The 25,669-nt window shown below is 45.2% G+C and overlaps 1 protein-coding gene across 3 annotated transcripts in view; it reads right to left on the bottom strand.

Annotated features, from left to right (window-relative positions):
* Positions 1-25,669, bottom strand: part of sema3aa (sema domain, immunoglobulin domain (Ig), short basic domain, secreted, (semaphorin) 3Aa) — an 87,250-nt gene that overhangs the window by 8,261 nt on the left and 53,320 nt on the right. The window contains exons 4-11 of one of the 3 annotated variants that reach the window (XM_065021496.1): positions 19,343-19,462; positions 18,391-18,484; positions 18,154-18,273; positions 14,819-14,961; positions 14,157-14,271; positions 13,941-14,010; positions 2,118-2,262; positions 651-870 (exon numbers count right to left, since the gene is read on the bottom strand). In XM_065021496.1, coding sequence (XP_064877568.1) covers positions 651-870; positions 2,118-2,262; positions 13,941-14,010; positions 14,157-14,271; positions 14,819-14,961; positions 18,154-18,273; positions 18,391-18,484; positions 19,343-19,462 — 1,027 coding nt within the window. Of the gene's footprint in view, positions 1-650; positions 871-2,117; positions 2,263-13,940; positions 14,011-14,156; positions 14,272-14,818; positions 14,962-18,153; positions 18,274-18,390; positions 18,485-18,712; positions 19,302-19,342; positions 19,463-25,669 lie in introns of those variants that run through there. The other 2 variants (XM_065021497.1, XM_065021498.1) reach the window with 2 other exon arrangements.

The following is a 25,669-nucleotide window of genomic DNA, read 5'->3' as shown; positions in this document are numbered from 1 at the left end:
TGACTCTAACCACCTTTAGGACCGTGCCCAGGTCTACAACAGGAAACATACATCAGTATTCAGTTATCTATCTGACTCTAACCACCTACAGGACCGTGCCCAGGTCTACAACAGGAAACATACATCAGTATTCAGTTATCTATCTGACTCTAACCACCTTCAGGACCGTGCCCAGGTCTACAACAGGAAACATACATCAGTATTCAGTTATCTATCTGACTCTAACCACCTTCAGGACCGTGCCCAGGTCTACAACAGGAAACATACATCAGTATTCAGTTATCTATCTGACTCTAACCACCTACAGGACCGTGCCCAGGTCTACAACAGGAAACATACATCAGTATTCAGTTATCTATCTGACTCTAACCACCTACAGGACCGTGCCCAGGTCTATAACAGCACATTCAATTCACTACAATATAACTGTTCAGTCACTCAAGGTCAAAAGAAGGAGGCAACGAATCCTTGCAGGATTTCCTTTTTATTGAAGTTGATGTCAAGGTGAGAGGGGACATTTGCTTGGCTTGGCAAATCATAAATTCCCTAAAAAAAAACATGGACTTTTTTTTACGTAGCATTCAACCAGTTGGATTGCTAATTTAAAATAAAAGGATAATCTAAAAATAAATGAATGATATCTCACTGACCTGTTCCAATGAACATGACGTCGTACTGTCCATCCTCGGCCTCCACCTTGTCCACCACTAGCTGGGAGAACTGGTAGTCCACATCAGTCCTCACCACGATGGGACGACCCCCGATGGGGTGCACAGGGTTAAACATGGCCGGGTGGCCCCGCGCAAAGGTGATCACATCATCAGGGAGGTCCTTGGTGGAGTCAAAGCCCCCAAACGTTTTACTGGGGCACTATGAAGAACAAGAGGCTATAGGTCAGGTTTAATACAGCTATGTGTCTGGAACTGAGGTCATAGCTGGGGCACTATGAAGAACAGGAGGTTCTAGAGTTAACAAGTCACATTTAATACATCTATGTGTCTGGAACTGAGGTCATAGCTGGGGCACTATGACAGGAGGTTCTAGAGTTAACAAGTCACATTTAATACATCTATGTGTCTGGAACTGAGGTCATAGCTGGGGCACTATGACAGGAGGTTCTAGAGTTAACAAGTCACATTTAATACATCTATGTGTCTGGAACTGAGGTCATAGCTGGGGCACTATGACAGGAGGTTCTAGAGTTAACAAGTCACATTTAATACATCTATGTGTCTGGAACTGAGGTCATAGCTGGGGCACTATGAATAACAGGAGGTTCTAGAGTTAACAAGTCACATTTAATACATCTATGTGTCTGGAACTGAGGTCATAGCTGGGGCACTATGAAGAACAGGAGGTTCTAGAGTTAACAAGTCACATTTAATACATCTATGTGTCTGGAACTGAGGTCATAGCTGGGGCACTATGAAGAACAGGAGGTTCTAGAGTTAACAAGTCACATTTAATACATCTATGTGTCTGAAACTGAGGTCATAGCTGGGGCACTATGAAGAACAGAAGGTTCTAGAGTTAACAAGTCACATTTAATACATCTATGTGTCTGGAACTGAGGTCATAGTTGGGGCACTATGAAGAACAGGAGGTTCTAGAGTTAACAAGTCACATTTAATACATCTATGTGTATGGAACTGAGGTCATAGCTGGGGCACTATGAAGAACAGGAGGTTCTAGAGTTAACAAGTCACATTTAATACATCTATGTGTCTTGAACTGAGGTCATAGCTGGGGCACTATGAAGAACAGGAGGTTCTAGAGTTAACAAGTCACATTTAATACATCTATGTGTCTGGACCTGAGTTCATATGTATTTTATGTTGAGCCGTGTTATAATAAGTAGGGAATATGGTTATTGAGGTTATTGTGATGAATACTAATGTTATGTTTTCCTTTCATAAGTCTCCTATTACCTTGCTATAACTATTGATATTCATGACTTCTATAAAAGTTGACATGTGTGCCATCAGTCACTTGCTACTTCCATACGTAAATATAGGGTATCAGTTGTGAATTACTTGTATTTGTCTATTAGCTTCTAAGTAGCAGCTATGAGGTGCTATAACTTGTCATAACCCCCATATGACCCCCCTGTGACTCACCGTGCCAGGGCGGGGGTAGGGCACCCTCCCCTGGAAGGGTACCCACTGGTAGGTGGGCCCATCTCGGTGGGCATATGGACCCAGGAAGACCCTCCGGATGTCTGCCATGTTGTACATACACACTGCTGAGCCTTTGAATATGTTACTGTAGAGGGGGAGTAGGGAGGGAGGGAGAGAGGATGAGAAGAGAGGTAGAGGGAAAGAGGGAGAGAGAGAGGAGGGGGGGGAGACTGTGAGACCCATAACCATCACAACATAAGACAATAACAATATCCAGGTCTGATATTATAGCTGTAGAAGAGGACAGAATCAAAGCTCACCCTGACATACAACAGACAGACCAAGAAGAATGTTGTCATAATTGAATGGAGAGGATGTCGGTTAGAAACATGGCTGTGATAGAATCCAGCTTCCAGAGAATGGACAGGAATTTAGGCCGGTTACCAACGAGCGAGACCGTAATTCACCCCTAATGGAACACAGTTGGAGGGAATGATGGGAATGCTGTGTTGCAGTATTCCACCACTGTAGGTTTTCCAATGGACAATTCCATCATTTGTTCCAAGTGCTAAAGTGTATCTGTGTGAATCGTAGGGCTGGACAGAATCATTTACAAGAAATGATTCAAGACCATAAAAATTCCTCTAGAATGAATTTAAACAAATCCATGTACTGCCATAAAATACAAAACAATACATTTTAATTGACTAGATGCACATAATAGTGATTATTTATGGACATGCAGTAGTTTATTGGTCCATCTGAAACTATATTCCCCTGTGGCTTGGGTAAAGTAGTGCACTGCGCTATACAGAGAATAGTATCACTTGAGATTAGAGCTGGGCGATGTGGAAAACCATCCACATCACCATAAATTGCCTGAATTGATGCAATAATGATAAATAGAACGTTACGTTTCTAACAGCAGTGTTTAACCTTATAATATTACAACAATAAAAAAGTGGAAAACATATTTCTTTGCAACAAGGCCTATGACACCCTGGAGTACCTGACGTAGACTTGGGAAAAGCAGCTGCGATTCGGCGACCAGTGTGGCGAGTGCCGCTGGCTGAGTGCCGCTGGCTGTTGAGAAGCTTTCTGACATGGACATAATGTTTACTATCACTAACCTTTGTTTAACCAGCTAAACAGCTGCTCTTAGTGAAAATCTTTCTAAAACAGAAAACGGACACAATTCAATGGATATTAATCAACAAAGAGGTAAGAATATGTAAGCTATAAGAATATGTTGAAGGCTAGCTGCTCACTTTTGTGTCTGCAAGTATACCTCCCTCACCTCTTCAATGAATATCCCATAGGCCTCTACATTATGGACAAGATATGTGTATGAAAACCATTATCAAAACAGCTTTTTTCATTGACATTTACCACAAAAACCAAGGTATGAATACTGTCGTGTGCATGTTTTGTTGATCATCTGTATAATGACTATTTTGGGGATTCACAGACTTCACCCTCCCTACACCTCTGATGAATATAACAGGGAACCTGTTAGATCACCATGCACTGCAAAACCATTCTGGCTGTGGATACAGAGAACATCAACACATTAACATCAACACGCCAGAGGATATATGGCTGTGGATACAGAGAACATCACCACATTAACATCAACACGCCAGAGGATATATGGCTGTGGATACAGAGAACATCACCACATTAACATCAACACGCCAGAGGATATATGGCTGTGGATACAGAGAACATCACCACATTAACATCAACACGCCAGAGGATATATGGCTGTGGATACAGAGAACATCACCACATTAACATCAACAGGCCAGAGGATATATGGCTGTGGATACAGAGAACACCACCACATTAACATCAACACGCCAGAGGATATATGGCTGTGGATACAGAGAACATCACCACATTAACATCAACAGGCCAGAGGATATATGGCTGTGGATACAGAGAACACCACCACATTAACATCAACAGGCCAGAGGATATATGGCTGTGGATACAGAGAACATCACCACATTAACATCAACACGCCAGAGGATATATGGCTGTGGATACAGAGAACATCACCACATTAACATCAACACGCCAGAGGATATATGGCTGTGGATACAGAGAACATCACCACATTAACATCACCACATTAACATCAACACGCCAGAGGATATATGGCTGTGGATACAGAGAACATCACCACATTAACATCAACAGGCCAGAGGATATATGGCTGTGGATACAGAGAACATCACCACATTAACATCAACACATTAAAATCAACACGCCAGAGGATATATGGCTGTGGATACAGAGAACATCACCGCATTAACATCAACACGCCAGAGGATATATGGCTGTGGATACAGAGAACATCACCCCATTAACATCAACACGCCAGAGGATATATGGCTATGGATACAGAGAACATCACCACATTAACATCAACACGCCAGAGGATATATGGCTATGGATACAGAGAACATCACCACATTAACATCAACACGCCAGAGGATATATGGCTGTGGATACAGAGAACATCACCACATTAACATCAACATGCCAGAGGATATATGGCTGTGGATACAGAGAACATCACCACATTAACATCAACACGCCAGAGGATATATGGCTGTGGATACAGAGAACATCACCACATTAACATCAACACGCCAGAGGATATATGGCTGTGGATACAGAGAACATCACCACATTAACATCAACAGGCCAGAGGATATATGGATATGGATACAGAGAACATCACCACATTAACATCAACAGGCCAGAGGATATATGGCTGTGGATACAGAGAACATCACCACATTAACATCAACAGGCCAGAGGATATATGGATATGGATACAGAGAACATCACCACATTAACATCAACAGGCCAGAGGATATATGGCTGTGGATACAGAGAACACCACCACATTAACATCAACACGCCAGAGGATATATGGCTATGGATACAGAGAACATTACCACATTAACATCAACAGGCCAGAGGATATATGGCTGTGGATACAGAGAACACCACCACATTAACATCAACACGCCAGAGGATATATGGCTGTGGATACAGAGAACACCACCACATTAACATCAACAGGCCAGAGGATATATGGCTGTGGATACAGAGAACACCAACACATTAACATCAACACCCCAGAAGATATATGGCTGTGGATACAGAGAACATCACCACATTAACATCAACAGGCCAGAGGATATATGGCTGTGGATACAGAGAACACCACCACATTAACATCAACACGCCAGAGGATATATGGCTGTGGATACAGAGAACATCACCACATTAACATCAACACGCCAGAGGATATATGGCTGTGGATACAGAGAACATCACCACATTAACATCAACACGCCAGAGGATATATGGCTGTGGATACAGAGAACATCACCACATTAACATCAACACGCCAGAGGATATATGGCTGTGGATACAGAGAACATCACCACATTAACATCAACACGCCAGAGGATATATGGATATGGATACAGAGAACATCACCACATTAGCATCAACACATTAACATCAACACGCCAGAGGATATATGGCTATGGATACAGAGAACATCACCACATTAACATCAACAGGCCAGAGGATATATGGCTGTGGATACAGAGAACACCACCACATTAACATCAACACGCCAGAGGATATATGGCTGTGGATACAGAGAACATCACCACATTAACATCAACAGGCCAGAGGATATATGGCTGTGGATACAGAGAACACCGCCACATTAACATCAACACATTAACATCAACAGGCCAGAGGATATATGGCTGTGGATACAGAGAACATCACCACATTAACATCAACACGCCAGAGGATATATGGCTGTGGATACAGAGAACATCACCACATTAACATCAACATGCCAGAGGATATATGGCTGTGGATACAGAGAACATCAACACATTAACATCAACACGCCAGAGGATATATGGCTGTGGATACAGAGAACATCACCACATTAACATCAACACGCCAGAGGATATATGGCTGTGGATACAGAGAACATAAACACATTAACATCAACAGGCCAGAGGATATATGGCTATGGATACAGAGAACATCACCACATTAACATCAACACGCCAGAGGATATATGGCTGTGGATACAGAGAACATCACCACATTAACATCAACACGCCAGAGGATATATGGCTGTGGATACAGAGAACATCACCACATTAACATCACCACATTAACATCAACACGCCAGAGGATATATGGCTGTGGATACAGAGACCCTCACCACATTAACATCAACAGGCCAGAGGATATATGGCTGTGGATACAGAGAACATCACCACATTAACATCAACACATTAACATCAACACGCCAGAGGATATATGGCTGTGGATACAGAGAACATCACCACATTAACATCAACACATTAACATCAACACGCCAGAGGATATATGGCTATGGATACAGAGAACATCACCACATTAACATCAACAGGCCAGAGGATATATGGCTGTGGATACAGAGAACACCACCACATTAACATCAACACATTAACATCAACAGGCCAGAGGATATATGGCTGTGGATACAGAGAACATCACCACATTAACATCAACACGCCAGAGGATATATGGCTGTGGATACAGAGAACATAAACATATTAACATCAACAGGCCAGAGGATATATGGCTATGGATACAGAGAACATCACCACATTAACATCAACACGCCAGAGGATATATGGCTGTGGATACAGAGAACATCACCACATTAACATCAACAGGCCAGAGGATATATGGCTGTGGATACAGAGAACATCACCACATTAACATCAACAGGCCAGAGGATATATGGCTGTGGATACGGAGAACATCACCACATTAACATCAACAGGCCAGAGGATATATGGCTGTGGATACAGAGAACATCACCACATTAACATCAACACGCCAGAGGATATATGGCTGTGGATACAGAGAACATCACCACATTAACATCAACACATTAACATCAACACGCCAGAGGATATATGGCTGTGGATACAGAGAACATCACCACATTAACATCAACACGCCAGAGGATATATGGCTGTGGATACAGAGAACATCACCACATTAACATCACCACATTAACATCAACACGCCAGAGGATATATGGCTGTGGATACAGAGAACATCACCACATTAAACATCAACACGCCAGAGGATATATGGCTGTGGATACAGAGAACATCACCACATTAACATCAACAGGCCAGAGGATATATGGCTGTGGATACAGAGAACATCACCACATTAACATCAACAGGCCAGAGGATATATGGATATGGATACAGAGAACATCACCACATTAACATCAACAGGCCAGAGGATATATGGCTGTGGATACAGAGAACATCACCACATTAACATCAACAGGCCAGAGGATATATGGCTATGGATACAGAGAACATCACCACATTAACATCAACAGGCCAGAGGATATATGGCTATGGATACAGAGAACATCACCACATTAACATCAACAGGCCAGAGGATATATGGCTATGGATACAGAGAACATCACCACATTAACATCAACAGGCCAGAGGATATATGGCTATGGATACAGAGAACATCACCACATTAACATCAACAGGCCAGAGGATATATGGCTGTGGATACAGAGAACATCACCACATTAACATCAACAGGCCAGAGGATATATGGCTGTGGATACAGAGAACATCACCACATTAACATCAACACGCCAGAGGATATATGGCTGTGGATACAGAGAACATCACCACATTAACATCAACAGGCCAGAGGATATATGGCTGTGGATACAGAGAACATCACCACATTAACATCAACACGCCAGAGGATATATGGCTGTGGATACAGAGAACATCACCACATTAACATCAACACGCCAGAGGATATATGGCTATGGATACAGAGAACATCACCACATTAACATCAACACGCCAGAGGATATATGGCTATGGATACAGAGAACATCACCACATTAACATCAACACGCCAGAGGATATATGGCTGTGGATACAGAGAACATCACCACATTAACATCAACACATTAACATCAACACGCCAGAGGATATATGGCTGTGGATACAGAGAACATCACCACATTAACATCAACAGGCCAGAGGATATACCCATTAGACTTGTGGCTCTGTTGGGAGTTTACCTCATATTTCAATTGATTCATTCTGCTTTGCTACTAAAATAATAATAAACACTGACAACTGCAATATTATGTTATTGTTCTCATTGTTATGCATATTGTTATTATTATTAATAATAATAATAACTAATAACAATATCAATAATAATAATAGGGGAGGGGAGTTAGTTAAAAAATGTACCCCAAAAGGTTCTTCAAAAGGTTATTTGAGGAACCATTAAAAGGGGTTGTTAAAAAGGGTTATTTGAAGAACCCGTTTAAAGGGGTTCTCCGACAGTTTCAATTTGAAGAACCCCTAAAGGATACTCCAGGAACCTTTTATTTTTAGAGTGTACAGCGCAAACTGATCTGGGACCTTGCCTATAAAGCACTAACTGGTCTGGGACCTTGGCTATAAAGCACAACCTGGTCTGGGACCTTTTCCTATAAGGCACAAACTGGTCTGGGACCTTTTGCTATAAATCACAAACTGATCTGGGACCTTGGCTATTCAGCACAAACTGATCTGGGACCATAGCTATACAGTACAAACTGATCTGGGACCAGGCTAGCATATTGTGACAATGACTATAGGAGTTGGCTATACAGCACAAACTGATCTGGGACCAGGCTAGCAGTGATGTGGGTGGTATAGGAGCATCTGTCCACCCAGAACCCCAGATATCAGTAAACCATTAAAGATTAATGGAGGAGCTTTTGTAAAATGTTAATTAGGGAGAAATGTAATTAACCGCTGGGCATACACAAACACTCTAATCCCTGACACGCCTGAATGTTGGACAGACACTAGTGCATGTTGAATACACGCACGCACGCACGCACGCACGCACACACAACGCACACACAACGCACGCACGCACGCACGCACGCACGCACACACACACACACACACACACACACACACACACACACACACACACCACTGGTATCAGTACCATCGATCTATCAGCAGCAGCCTATGGGCCTCATTAAGTGGAATATTAAAAGCCAGTCCCCTGAATCCCCGGCTCTATTCATTTACAAAAACAATTAAACCAGTCTAATTCCTCAAAGCCTGTAATTTAATTTTCAAGTGCTGTGTTACACTGCATGCATTAGAGATGGTGGAGAGGAACAGACCTGCACAGTGATTGGTTAAACAAAATGATGAGCCTGTTTTGTTTGTTAACGAGCTTGGCCTCTCCCTCTCTCTCCCTCCCCCTCTCTCTCTCTCTCTCTCTCTCTCTCTCTCCCTCCCTCTCTCTCTCTCTCTCTCCCCCCTCTCTCCACTCACATCTCCTCTCCACCCCCCCCCCTCTCTCTCTTCTCATTTTCTCTGTACTCATTCTTATTATTAGGTCTGTGATTAATGATGAAGTGTTTGTCCTAATCGTGCGGCGGCGGCTCCAGACAATGCCGCTCGAACATGGCACGCCGAACGCCGCCAGCCGCCTAATCAATCATCTGATGAAGCCCCCCTCGCCAACATTGTTTTTCGCCTCAAGCCGCTTTTAACTCGCTTATTTCATCTTGCACTGCCCAACAGTGTGTACAGTACAATAGAACCATGGCTCTGGAGGCTACCCCTGTCGAGGTTTGAGCGTCGGCCAGGGAGAGGGAGACGTTCCCTGGGGAGCGAGGATTGTGTCCCCCCTCCCCCACCCCACTACCTCTCCACCACTTAATCAGATTTAGCTCCGAGGTTCCACAGAGTTTTACAATGAAAGGGGACAGGTAGCAGAGAATGGGGAAGAGGATTAAAGGGATTTTCAATCTGAGGAGGAGGTAAGACAATGTGATGTCTGGCCACCTGGAAGAGGATTAAAGGGATTTTCAATCTGAGGAGGAGGTAAGACAAGGTGATATCTGGCCACCTGGAAGAGGATTAAAGAGATTTTCAATCTGAGGAGGAGGTAAGACAATGTGATGTCTGGCCACCTGGAAGAGGATTAAAGGGATTTTCAATCTGAGGAGGAGGTAAGACAAGGTGATGTCTGGCCACCTGGAAGAGGATTAAAGGGATTTTCAATCTGAGGAGGAGGTAAAACAAGGTGATGTCTGGCCACCTGGAAGAGGATTAAAGGGATTTTCAATCTGAGGAGGAGGTAAGACAAGGTGATGTCTGGCCACCTGGAAGAGGATTAAAGGGATTTTCAATCTGAGGAGGAGGTAAGACAAGGTGATGTCTGGCCACCTGGAAGAGGATTAAAGGGATTTTCAATCTGAGGAGGAGGTAAGACAAGGTGATGTCTGGCCACCTGGAAGAGGATTAAAGGGATTTTCAATCTGAGGAGGAGGTAAGACAAGGTGATGTCTGGCCACCTGGAAGAGGATTAAAGGGATTTTCAATCTGAGGAGGAGGTAAGACAAGGTGATGTCTGGCCACCTGGAAGAGGATTAAAGGGATTTTCAATCTGAGGAGGAGGTAAAACAAGGTGATGTCTGGCCACCTGGAAGAGGATTAAAGGGATTTTCAATCTGAGGAGGTGTCACGCCCTGGTCGAAGTATTTTGTGTTTATCTTTATTTATTTGGTCAGGCCAGGGTGTGGCATGGGTTTGTGTATGTGGTGTGTATGTATTGGGATTGTAGCTAGTGGGGTGTTCTAGTTAAGTCTATGGCTGTCTGAAGTGGTTCTCAATCAGAGGCAGGTGTTTATCGTTGTCTCTGATTGGGAACCATATTTAGGCAGCCATATTCTTTGAGTTTGTCGTGGGTGATTGTCCTTAGTGTCTTTGTTCCTTGTTCTGTGTGTATGTGCACCAGTATTAGGCTGTTTCGGTTTTCGTTACGTTTATTGTTTTGTAGGTTTTGTATTTAGATTCGTGTTACGTTTGTTCATTAAACATGGATCGCAATCTACACACTGCATTTTGGTCCGACTCTCCTTCACACCTAGAAAACCGTTACAGAATCACCCACCACAACCGGACCAAGCAGCGTGTCAACAGGCAGGAGCCGCAGGAGAGGTAACAGAGGCAGCAGCAGCAGGAGCAGCAGCAACTACAGTGGGAGAGGCTGCACTACTTGGAGAAATGGACTTGGGAGGAGATTCTAGACGGGAAAGGACCCTGGGAACAGCCTGGAGATTATTGTCGCCCCAAAGCCGAGCTGGAGGCAGCAAAAGCAGAGAGGCGGCATTATGAGGAGCTAGCACGGCAGAGCGGATGGAAGCCTGAGAGTCAGCCCCAAAAATTATTGGGGGGAGGCTCACAGGGAGTATGGCTATGCCAGGTAGGAGATCGGCGCAAACTCCCTGTGCTTACCGGGGGGCTAGAGAGACCGGGCAGGCACCGTGTTATGCAGTGGTGCGCACGGTGTCCCCAGTGCGGGTGCATAGCCCGGTGCGGTATATTCCAGCTCCTCGTATCGGCCGGGCTAGAGTGGGCATCGAGCCAGGTAAGGTTGGGCAGGCTCGGTGCTCAAGAGCTCCAGTGCGCCTGCACGGTCCGGTCTATCCAGTACCACCTCCACACCCCAGCCCTCCGGTAGCAGCTCTCCGCACCAGGCTTCCTGTGCGTGTCCTCGGTCCAGTACCACCAGTACCAGCACCACGCATCAGGCCTACAGTGCGCCTCGCCTCTCCTGCGCTGTCGGAGTCTCCCGCCTCTCCAGCGCTGTCTGCGTGGAGCAGCCAGAGCTGTCAGTCTGCATGAAGCAGCCAGATCTGTCAGTCTGCATGAAGCAGCCAGAGATGTCAGTCTGCATGAAGCAGCCAGAGATGTCAGTCTGCAAGGAGCTGCCAGTCTGCAAGGAGCTGCCAGTCTGCAAGGAGCTGTCAGTCTGCAAGGAGCTGTCAGTCTGCAAGGAGCTGTCAGTCTGTAAGGAGCTGCCAGTCTGCAAGGAGCTGCCAGTCTGCAAGAAGCTGCCAGTCTGCAAGGAGCTGCCAGTCTGCAAGGAGCTGTCAGTCTGCAAGGAGCTGCCAGTCTGCAAGGAGCTGTCAGTCTGTAAGGAGCTGCCAGTCTGCAAGGAGCTGCCAGTCTGCAAGGAGCTGCCAGTCTGCAAGGAGCTGCCTGTCTGCAAGGAGCTGTCAATCTGTAAGAAGCCGCCAGAACTGTCAGTCTGTAAGAAGCCGCCAGAGCCGCCAGTCAGCCAGACTCTTCCAGATCCGCCAGTCAACCAGACTCTTCCAGATCTGCCAGTCAACCAGACTCTTCCAGATCTGCCAGTCAGCCAGACTCTTCCAGATCTGCCAGTCAGCCAGACTCTTCCAGATCCGCCAGTCAACCAGACTCTTCCAGATCCGCCAGTCAACCAGACTCTTCCAGATCCGCCAGTCAGCCAGACTCTTCCAGATCTGCCAGTCAGCCAGACTCTTCCAGATCTGCCAGTCAGCCAGACTCTTCCAGATCTGCCAGTCAACCAGACTCTTCCAGATCTGCCAGTCAACCAGACTCTTCCAGATCTGCCAGTCAACCAGACTCTTCCAGATCCGCCAGTCAGCCGGGATCTGCCAGAACTGCCAGTCGGCCAGGATATGCCAGTCGGTCAGGATCCGCCAGTCAGCCAGGATCCGCCAGTCAGCCAGGATCTGCCAGTCAGCCAGGATCTGCTGAAACCACCAGCCAGCCAGTATCTGGTAGACCCATCAACCTGAGCTTCCTCTCACTCCTGAGCTTCCTCTCACTCCCGAGCTTCCTCTCACTCCCGAGCTTCCTCTCACTCCAGAGCTTCCTCTCACTCCCGAGCTTCCCCTCAGTCCCGAGCTGCCTTAGTCCCGAGCTGCCCCTCAGTCCCGATCTGCTCCTCAGTCCAGTGGGGTTCTGGGTGAGGACTACTAGGCCATGGTCGGCGGCGAGGGTGGACTATCCAAGGACGCGAGGAGAGGGGACTAAGACATTGATTGAGTGGGGTCCACGTCCCGCGCCGGAGCCGCCACCATGGACAGACGCCCACCCGGACCCTCCCTATTGTTTTGAGGTGCGTTCGGGAGTCCGCACCTTAGGGAGGGGGGTTCTGTCACGTCCTGGTCGAAGTATTTTGTGTTTATCTTTATTTATTTGGTCAGGCCAGGGTGTGGGATAGGTTTGTGTATGTGGTGTGTATGTATTGGGATTGTAGCTAGTGGGGTGTTCTAGTTAAGTCTATGGCTGTCTGAAGTGGTTCTCAGTCAGAGGCAGGTGTTTATTGTTGTCTCTGATTGGGAACCATATTTAGGCAGCCATATTCTTTGAGTTTGTCGTGGGTGATTGTCCTTAGTGTCTTTGTTCCTTGTTCTGTGTGTATGTGCACCAGTATTAGGCTGTTTCGGTTTTCGTTACGTTTATTGTTTTGTAGGTTTTGTATTTAGATTCGTGTTACGTTTGTTCATTAAACATGGATCGCAATCTACACGCTGCATTTTGGTCCGACTCTCCTTCACACCTAGAAAACCGTTACAGGAGGAGGTAAGACAAGGTGATGTCTGGCCACCTGGAAGAGGATTAAAGGAGGCAAAAATGATTTTTCTAAAGGATTGTTTAGGGATTACGGAAAGAGAGAGAGAGAGGACAGTAGAGATATGAGCTTTGTGTGTTTTAGTAATTTGTGTAGAATGGTTTCACTGTTATACAGTACAGATCCCCTAGCAAACATAGCACATGTGTACTATGATCAATAGTAGTAGTATTGAATACACACAAGGGCACAGTAGGTTTTATGAATCATAAATATCTAGATCATTACCTAGAAGTTGTGAAGACAGCATAGATCACTGGGTTCTTAGGATCTTTGGAGCTCATCAGAAAGACATCCTCTGAAACACATAGAAACCACATCGGGACATTAGCACAACCATCCCAACATCATACAGTGTTTCAATGAAACGATGCTACCATACGTACCCCTCTCGGGTAGAAAGTACCCATAGAGAGGCTCACATACACACACGCAGTTCCTTACGCAGCTCGTCGAAGTGTGTGTCGATGCCGTTGAGGCCTGGCACTGAGCAGGTCAGTCTGGCCTTGAGGAAGGTGGTCCACTTATTGACCAGACTCCTGTGACCTCCCAGGTCATTCTGCAGGGACAGACACGCACAAACACACACACACATTACACACACAAATAAACACACACACGCTACACACACAAACACATACACGTTACACACAAATAAACACACACACGTTACACACACTCACAATACACACACGCCTTACACACACAAACACACACGTTACACACACTCACAATACACACACACAAATAAACACACACCTTACACACACAAACACACATACGTTACACACACAGATAGTCTACAGACAGGCATGAAAATCCACAATATATAATACTTGTGTGAATTCAGCTTTGATACTGGGGAACATCTGTGTATGTGACATATTTCTGTGTCCCTGTGAATGGAACTGTGTGTGTGAGAGTTTAACATGTCCATGACTTGTGTGTGAGTTTAATATATCCATGATGTGTGTGTGAGTGCATGCTAGTTTGTTTCTGTGTGTTTTGTGTGCGTGTCCATGCGTCCATGTGTGTTTGCGTGTCTGTCTGTGCATGCCAGTGTGTGCATGGGATGCTTGTGTGTGTGTTTGTGTGTGTGTTGTTACCTTACACAGTTGTCCTATGCGGGCAATAGTGGCCTTGCCAGTGTGTTCTCCGTCCATGGCGTTCTCTTTGAAGAAGAGGAAGATCTTATCATCCTCAGGGTTGTCACTCTCTGGGATCAGGTTTACACCTACAAACCTGGGGTCTGACACACACACACACACACACACACACACACACACACACACACGTTAACAAATACATGGGTACAAACACACACACGCACACACACACACACACGAACTGCTTACAGACATGATCATACATTCAAACACATATGTGCAAACACAGATATATGAGCACGCAAACAAACACCAGCTTGATAAACAAACAATGACTAATTTTCACCAGGGCTTAACCATGAAACCCTCATATCCGCATTAAACCAACCGCTATTTAATTCCACCATGTCCTCCATCCTCCAGTCCTCCATAACCCCTATTAGAAGACACCTCCATCCTCCAGTCCTCCATAACCCCTATTAGAAGACACCTCCATCCTCCAGTCCTCCATAACCCCTATTAGAAGACACCTCCATCCTCCAGTCCTCCATAACCCCTATTAGAAGACACCTCCATCCTCCAGTCCTCCATAACCCCTATTAGAAGACACCTCCATCCTCCAGTCTTCCATAAACCCTATTAGAAGACACCTCCATCCTCCAGTCCTCCATAACCCCTATTAGAAGATACCTCCATCCTCCAGTCCTCCATAACCCCTATTAGAAGACACCTCCATCCTCCAGTCCTTCATAACCCCTATTAGAAGACACCTCCATCCTCCAGTCCTCCATAACCCCTAGTAGAAGACACCTCCATCCTCCAGTCCTCCATAACCCCTATTAGAAGACACCTCCATCCTCCAGTCCTCCATAACTCCTAGTAGAAGACACCTCCATCCTCCAGTCCTCCATAACTCCTATTAGAAGACACCTCCATCCTCCAGTCCTCCATAACCCCTATTAGAAGACACCTCCTCCTCCAGTCCTCCATAACCCCTATTAGAAGACACCTCCATCCTCCATAACCCCTATTAGAAGACACCTCCATCCTCCATAACCCCTATTAGAAGACACCTCCATCCTCCAGTCCTCCATAACCCCTATTAGAAGACACCTCCATCATCCAGTCCTCCATAACCCCTATTAGAAGACACCTCCATCCTCCATAACCCCTATTAGAAGACACCTCCATCCTCCAGTCCTCCATAACCCCTATTAGAAGACACCTCCATCCTCCAGTCCTCCATAACCCCTATTAGAAGACACCTCCATCCTCCATAACCCCTATTAGAAGACACCTCCATCCTCCAGTCCTCCATAACCCCTATTAGAAGACACCTCCATCCTCCAGTCCTCCATAACCCCTATTAGAAGACACCTCCATCCTCCATAACCCCTATTAGAAGACACCTCCATCCTCCATAACCCCTATTAGAAGACACCTCCATCCTCCAGTCCTCCATAACCCCTTTTTAGAAGACACCTCCAAACAAACACATATGACTCTGATTCTATGTAATATACACTTCAGAATGTGTAACAAATGGCACCCTATTCCCTATATAGTGCACTTCTACATAGGGAATAGGGTGCCATTTGGGACACAACCCTAATACATAATTTGCAGATTTCGGAGTGCGAGGAAATCAAACTCCTAAATGACTTGAGCCAAGAGCCTAGGGCTTGAATATCCCCAGCTAGAGGGATAGAGCTCTTTACGGAAAACTGATCTGGGAGCAGTCAGTCATGGAGGCGTCGGCACGGGAAAGGAGAGATGGCGTTTCGCCAACCCAACTAAGTTAGATAGAGCAACAAGCGGGGCAGTGTTATGGTGGCGGTAAGCTCCACACACACACACACACACTGACACACACACGCATATGGGTGCGAATATATTTGGCCACAACTGTATATACACACACACTCACACAATACAGGATATGGCCGTGAAAAGGGAGACCCCTGGCCAAAGCAGGACCTTTACGCTGCCAGATTTATACTGTCTCCATGTGGATGAGAGTCCCAAACACAGATATGCAAGTACACACACAGCCATTTAATAAATGCACAGTGCGCGAGCAGACGGATGCACACCCACACACACACACACACACACACACACACACACACACACACACACACACACACACACACACACACACACACACACACACACACACACCACAACGGCTGCACTCATGCCATTCAATACATTTAATGTCGGACAAAGGCCACTTCATTGGTCGTGGGCTTAACTATAAACCCGAGTTAGGAGTGTTAACAGATCGGGAGGATGTGTAAATAAATGTCTGCCACAGTCTGTCTGGCCAACCTAGGGTCTGAATCCTTCTGAAGTGCATACCTATTCACATAGCCATTAAGGATTCTCTCTGAAGTAGGAACGCCATGCTTGCCATTCATACTAGTCTAGAGTCTAGAATAGAAAAGAATCCATTTTGGTAATCCCCAAATTACAATAACCAGAGAGGATTTATCCGGAGCCAGTGGATGGAGAAGCCAACAGACAACAGGAGGATTAAGGTGAGAAGATTACCTTTTGGGTAAATCGTTGTTTCTGAATGTGTCACGGCATTCATCACCATGGAGTGGGTTTGGGGGGTTCACTGTTCTGTGAATGGGAGGTGGGGCTGTAAAGGGGTGGTGGTGGGTTGAAATTTGACGTCGCTGCCGGAAAACAGCTGAGGGGATTAACTCCATGGGAAAGAATATGGACTCCGGGGGAAAAAAACATAAATTGACCTTTTGTGCGGCAGCCATTAAATCCTTGGCTATGCAGGCAGACTGACAGAGTGAGGGCTCCTCTCCTTCCCACCCCTGGCTAATCTCACCAGCACCAGCAGCCACACACATTCATACACACATTGACTTTATGAATGGGATCTGATATCTATGTCTGTCTTTGAATGAGAATCATCAGAGACACTCACGGCTTATAGATAGGACTAAGCTCTGTCCGACAGCTATTTAAACCAATGAATGGCGTCCTCTCGCCAATTCACCAATGAGAAGGTTCCTTTGATGCGCTTTAAAGGATTAAGTGTATCATGTCTATATTATACTATCAAGAGCCCCCTCTCCTATCGACCAATAAAAAGGGCTGATTCATATAATTTCAGCCAATAAAGGTTGTTGCCTACTGTGTCATATCATCAACGGTTCCCTCTTGTTCATTTCAATTAGTTATACTTCTGCAAATACAATTTAATCAGAAGTGTCTTATTTGATTTCTCCCTTGGAAAATAGCTTTTTGCTTTAATGTGATCGAGCTGTATAATAAAGAATAAATAAAGAAGATATTAAATCACTGTGTTGTACCATTGAGCCATCTAGAGTCATGTTGCTCAGTCCTGATAGGATGATGCTCCCCGAGGGTGCGGAAGATGGCAAAGTCCCTTCCCATGAAGTCTGCCGACGTGCCAGAGTACAGCTCCCCATCTGCCAACCAGAAACCAGGGTCAGCAACAAGCAGCCAATGAGATTAGAGATGTTAAGTGTCAGGAAGTCCACTGGCAAACTCCAACCAATCACAAGTGGGATTAGAGTCGGACTCACCTAACATGATGGACGCAGAGAGCATCTTGGGGTCGTAGGGGCTTTTCCCCCGGCCGTTCTCGAAGTGGGACGACTCCAGTCGGAAGATGTTGTCCTGAAGGGAAAGATCAGTGTTCAAGAATAGCCCGTAGGAAACCCATCTAGAACATTCCAAAACAACACGCAAATGACACAAAAGTTGCTCACTATATAAGGAATAGTGTCATATTAGTGCACTACAGAAGGAATATGGTTTGCAAGAAGTTCAATAAATGGGGAATAGTGTGTCAAATTAGTGCACTTGATGGGTAACAGTGTGTCATTAGAGACCTGAAACACGTACTGTGGAGTAGAGCTGTACCTTATTGACCTTGTAGATGTATATTAATAACTGACAGACCCCGTCAATCTGTGTAAAATAGCACCATGGTATACACACACACACACACACACACACACACACACACACACACACACACACACACACACACACACACACACACACACACACACTCATACTCACACTCACACTCACACTCACACTCACACTCACACTCACACTCACACACACACACACAGAACCCATTATATTAATGCAGGACAAGATAGTGATTTCCCCCCCTTTCCACAGTTGAACAGTTACACTGTGGGGATCATTGATTAAGCTGTATCTGCTTATCAAGATGATTGATTAAACTGTTGTGTGGGAGAACGATTTCCGCTTGTTAATGTGGGCCTGTGTAATGAGCTTCTCCCCCCCACTTTTCACAAATGGAATCATTGATTAGAAACACTGAATGAGTGGGAAATAGTCACAGCAGAAAATAATGATCTAGTCCCTTGTCTTGGTGCAATTTAGATTCTATTGGAGGTTAGAGGTGTGTGTGTGTGTGTGTGTGTGTGTGTGTGTGTGTGTGTGTGTGTGTGTGTGTGTGTGTGTGTGTGTGTGTGTGTGTGTGTTGTTGCCCCTTACCTCTGCCCGTTTGCCCATCTCCAGGTAGGCACAGATGGGGTGGAAGGCCCCTGTACCACAGATATACAGGTGGGTGGAGTTGTAGGGTTGGAGCACTCGGATGAAGTTGGAACACTCTTTCTGACAGGAGACGAGAGACAAACACCTCATCAATATCTCATCAACTTGGGCTCCCGAGTGGCACAGCGGTCTAAGGCACTGCATCTCAGTGCTAGAGGTGTCACTACTGACCCTGGTTTGATTCCAGTCTGTATCACAACTGGCCGTGATTGTCTCATAGGGACTCTAACCCGGCCAAACCCTGGGTTAGTAAATAAGAATTTGTTGTTAACTGACTTGCCTAGTTAAATAAAGGTTCAATAAAGGTTCATAAAAAATAAAAACACTTGATCAGTTTCAAACTCTCAAACAAACAACAGTCACATGTTAAAGCTGGAATCCTTAATGATGTAACAGCCATGTCTGTTTGAGATATTACAACAACAAAGAAGTTAGTGGAAACAGAAGAGCACAGTATGTCCTGCTATTTGTTTTACCATGCTGTGTGACGCTCCTCAGCTTGGCAACAAAAACAACAACAACGGTGGTGGTGGGGCCAGTGGCGCTGTTTCCCCGTACTGCGGAGGCGCTGTTTCCCCGTGCTGCGGAGGCCATCTTTAAGTGTGCACATAGCATCTAGCATTTATTGTATCTGTGTAATTATATACAGCTACAACTAAGCAAATTAAGCAACGATTCAGTTAATATGCTAGTAACTACTTCAAACCAAAGTTTGTCCAGTTTTGCTGATTGCAGTTCAATCGTTATTTTAAGTACCTTATCTGCAGTTATCTTGATCAGCTGAGCTACCACATTCTGCCTACCAAAGTAGCTCTAGAATACAGAGGTAAGTACAGGACATAGTGAGGACAATATGTCTGCGCGCTCCAGCTGTCTTAAAGTGCTGTAGGTGCAACCTAAAACAACTTCAGATTTGATCACTCCAGGCATAAATAAGACTTGGTGGTTGGCGCTACTGGAAAGCTCCTGCAATCTGAAGTAGGAGTTTCCAGTTCCCGTTGCTGTGGTAAATTGCTTGTGAAATGAAGTGGCGTTCAGTTTTGCTGAAGGAAATGCCACCTGTGAGCTAAATTAGGCCATGACTGTTTCCTAAATGCTCCCCGTTCCCTCTACAGTACACTCTGTTTGACCAGGGCCCATAGGTAGACCCAGAGGTCATATGGTGCCATTTGGGATGCATCCCATGTTCACATCAGATCTCTAATGACCCGTCCGTCCGTGTGTGTTTCCATGTGTGTCCCTGTCCGTGTGTGTGTGTGTGTGTGTGTGTGTGTGTGTGCGTGCGTGCGTGCGTGCGTGCGTGCGTGCGTGCGTGCGTGCGTGCGTGCGCGTGCGTGCGTGCGTGCGTGCGTGTGTGTGTGTGTGTGTGTGTCCGTCCACCTGTCCATCCGTAAACGTTTGTGCGTGTGTCCGTCCGTTCGTCCGTCAGTGTGTGTGTGTCCATCCACCTGTCCATCCGTAAACGTTTGTGCGTGTGTCCGTCCGTTCGTCCGTCAGTGTGTGTGTATTCACGTCAGATCTGTAGTGATCCATCTGGTTGAATTTACTGAAGGTATTTGGACTCCCAGCCTCAGCACATGTGGATAGTCCCAGTGCTGGGAGACTGTTTATGCTAACCCTAATGAATGGGATTAGTTCATGTTCTAAGTCTTCTACAGGGTTCAGTAGGGTACACACATGCTAAAAAGATGAAGGCACGATTCATTGATGAGGAATACACACCTTTAGTTGACTGACAGACACACACACACAGGCACACACAGACACAAAGCCCATTCCAGGTTAATACACACACACACACACGCATCTCTTTCCCGGGTCATTAAGAAAATAAATACGGACCTTCTGTGTCAATAAAAATCCTAAACCTAAGGTTTATGTTCCGTCTGCACAGAGTCACCTCTAGTCTCAGGGATGCTAACTGCTCAGGCTTCCCTGTCCCTCACAGCAATGAGACATTACATTTATTTCCTTGCTTCGCTAATAAGTAAGCCAGGACAGTGGAAGGGGCAAAAATATTTGTTTAAAGGCTGAAAGTTCAACAGATAAGAGAAAATAGAAAATAAACCAGGATATTATCACTAAACATAGTCACAACAACAGGTCACCCCAGGATATTATCACTAACCCATAGTCACAACAACAGGTCACCCCAGGATATTATCACTAATCCATAGTCACAACAACAGGTCACCCCAGGATATTATCACTAACCCATAGTCACAACAACAGGTCATCCCAGGATATTATCACTAACCCATAGTCACAACAACAGGTCACCCCAGGATATTATCAGTAACCCATAGTCACAACAACAGGTCACCCCAGGATATTATCAGTAACCCATAGTCACAACAACAGGTCACCCCAGGATATTATCACTAACCCATAGTCACAACAACAGGTCACCCCAGGATATTATCAGTAACCCATAGTCACAACAACAGGTCACCCCAGGATATTATCAGTAACCCATAGTCACAACAACAGGTCACCCCAGGATATTATCAGTAACCCATAGTCACAACAACAGGTCACCCCAGGATATTATCACTAATCCATAGTCACAACAACAGGTCATCCCAGGATATTATCACTAACCCATAGTCACAACAACAGGTCACCCCAGGATATTATCACTAACCCATAGTCACAACAACAGGTCACCCCAGGATATTATCACTAATCCATAGTCACAACAACAGGTCATCCCAGGATATTATCAGTAACCCATAGTCACAACAACAGGTCACCCCAGGATATTATCACTAACCCATAGTCACAACAACAGGTCACCCCAGGATATTATAAGTAACCCATAGTCACAACAACAGGTCACCCCAGGATATTATCACTAACCCATAGTCACAACAACAGGTCACCCCAGGATATTATCAGTAACCCATAGTCACAACAACAGGTCACCCCAGAGAGAGGATATTATCAGTAACCCATAGTCACAACAACAGGTCACCCCAGAGAGAGGATATTATCAGTAACCCATAGTCACAACAACAGGTCACCCCAGGATATTATCAGTAACCCATAGTCACAAAAACAGGTCACCCCAGGATATCATCAGTAACCCATAGTCACAACAACAGGTCACCCCAGGATATTATCACTAAACATAGTCACAACAACAGGTCACCCCAGGATATTATCACTAACCCATAGTCACAACAACAGGTCACCCCAGGATATTATCACTAATCCATAGTCACAACAACACGTCACCCCAGGATATTATCACTAACCCATAGTCACAACAACAGGTCATCCCAGGATATTATCACTAACCCATAGTCACAACAACAGGTCACCCCAGGATATTATCAGTAACCCATAGTCACAACAACAGGTCACCCCAGGATATTATCAGTAACCCATAGTCACAACAACAGGTCACCCCAGGATATTATCACTAACCCATAGTCACAACAACAGGTCACCCCAGGATATTATCAGTAACCCATAGTCACAACAACAGGTCACCCCAGGATATTATCAGTAACCCATAGTCACAACAACAGGTCATCCCAGGATATTATCACTAACCCATAGTCACAACAACAGGTCACCCCAGGATATTATCACTAAACATAGTCACAACAACAGGTCACCCCAGGATATTATCACTAACCCATAGTCACAACAACAGGTCACCCCAGGATATTATCAGTAACCCATAGTCACAACAACAGGTCACCCCAGAGAGAGGATATTATCAGTAACCCATAGTCACAACAACAGGTCACCCCAGAGAGAGGATATTATCAGTAACCCATAGTCACAACAACAGGTCACCCCAGGATATTATCAGTAACCCATAGTCACAACAACAGTTCATCCCAGGATATTATCACTAACCCATAGTCACAACAACAGGTCACCCCAGGATATTATCACTAAACATAGTCACAACAACAGGTCACCCCAGGATATTATCAGTAACCCATAGTCACAACAACAGGTCACCCCAGGATATTATCACTAATCCATAGTCACAACAACAGGTCACCCCAGGATATTATCACTAATCCATAGTCACAACAACAGGTCACCCCAGGATATTACCACTAATCCATAGTCACAACAACAGGTCACCCCAGGATATTATCAGTAACCCATAGTCACAACAACAGGTCACCCCAGAGAGAGGATATTATCAGTAACCCATAGTCACAACAACAGGTCACCCCAGAGAGAGGATATTATCAGTAACCCATAGTCACAACAACAGGTCACCCCAGGATATTATCACTAATCCATAGTCACAACAACAGGTCACCCCAGGATATTATCACTAACCCATAGTCACAACAACAGGTCATCCCAGGATATTATCACTAACCCATAGTCACAACAACAGGTCACCCCAGGATATTATCAGTAACCCATAGTCACCACAACAGGTCACCCCAGGACATTATCAGAAACCCATAGTCACAACAACAGGTCACCCCAGGATATTATCACTAACCCATAGTCACAACAACAGGTCACCCCAGGATATTATCAGTAACCCATAGTCACAACAACAGGTCACCCCAGGATATTATCAGTAACCCATAGTCACAACAACAGGTCATCCCAGGATATTATCACTAACCCATAGTCACAACAACAGGTCACCCCAGGATATTATCACTAAACATAGTCACAACAACAGGTCACCCCAGGATATTATCAGTAACCCATAGTCACAACAACAGGTCACCCCAGGATATTATCACTAATCCATAGTCACAACAACAGGTCACCCCAGGATATTACCACTAATCCATATTAACAACAACAGGTCACCCCAGGATATTATCACTAATCCATAGTCACAACAACAGGTCACCCCAGAGAGAGGATATTATCAGTAACCCATAGTCACAACAACAGGTCATCCCAGGATATTATCAGTAACCCATAGTCACAACAACAGGTCACCCCAGGATATTATCACTAACCCATAGTCACAACAACAGGTCACCCCAGGATATTATCAGTAACCCATAGTCACAACAACAGGTCACCCCAGAGAGAGGATATTATCAGTAACCCATAGTCACAACAACAGGTCACCCCAGAGAGAGGATATTATCAGTAACCCATAGTCACAACAACAGGTCACCCCAGGATATTATCACTAATCCATAGTCACAACAACAGGTCACCCCAGGATATTATCAGTAACCCATAGTCACAACAACAGGTCACCCCAGGATATTATCACTAATCCATAGTCACAACAACAGGTCATCCCAGGATATTATCACTAACCCATAGTCACAACAACAGGTCACCCCAGGATATTTTCAGTAACCCATAGTCACAACAACAGGTCATCCCAGGATATTATCAGTAACCCATAGTCACAACAACAGGTCATCCCAGGATATTATCACTAATCCATAGTCACAACAACAGGTCACCCCAGGATATTATCAGTAACCCATAGTCACAACAACAGGTCACCCCATGATATTATCACTAACCCATAGTCACAACAACAGGTCATCCCAGGATATTATCAGTAACCCATAGTCACAACAGCAGGTCATCCCAGGATATTATCAGTAACCCATAGTCACAACAACAGGTCACCCCAGGATATTATCACTAACCCATAGTCACAACAACAGGTCACCCCAGGATATTATAAGTAACCCATAGTCACAACAACAGGTCACCCCAGGATATTATCACTAACCCATAGTCACAACAACAGGTCACCCCAGGATATTATCAGTAACCCATAGTCACAACAACAGGTCACCCCAGAGAGAGGATATTATCAGTAACCCATAGTCACAACAACAGGTCACCCCAGAGAGAGGATATTATCAGTAACCCATAGTCACAACAACAGGTCACCCCAGGATATTATCAGTAACCCATAGTCACAACAACAGGTCATCCCAGGATATTATCAGTAACCCATAGTCACAACAACAGGTCACCCCAGGATATTATCACTAATCCATAGTCACAACAACAGGTCACCCCAGGATATTATCACTAACCCATAGTCACAACAACAGGTCATCCCAGGATATTATCACTAACCCATAGTCACAACAACAGGTCACCCCAGGATATTATCAGTAACCCATAGTCACCACAACAGGTCACCCCAGGATATTATCAGAAACCCATAGTCACAACAACAGGTCACCCCAGGATATTATCACTAACCCATAGTCACAACAACAGGTCACCCCAGGATATTATCAGTAACCCATAGTCACAACAACAGGTCACCCCAGGATATTA

The sequence above is a fragment of the Oncorhynchus nerka genome, linkage group LG8 (genome assembly GCF_034236695.1).
Source record: "Oncorhynchus nerka isolate Pitt River linkage group LG8, Oner_Uvic_2.0, whole genome shotgun sequence".
NCBI classification, from domain to species: Eukaryota; Metazoa; Chordata; class Actinopteri; order Salmoniformes; family Salmonidae; genus Oncorhynchus; species Oncorhynchus nerka.
The sequence above is the reverse complement of the archived record's forward strand: the minus strand, read 5'-3'. Positions and strand labels throughout refer to the sequence as shown.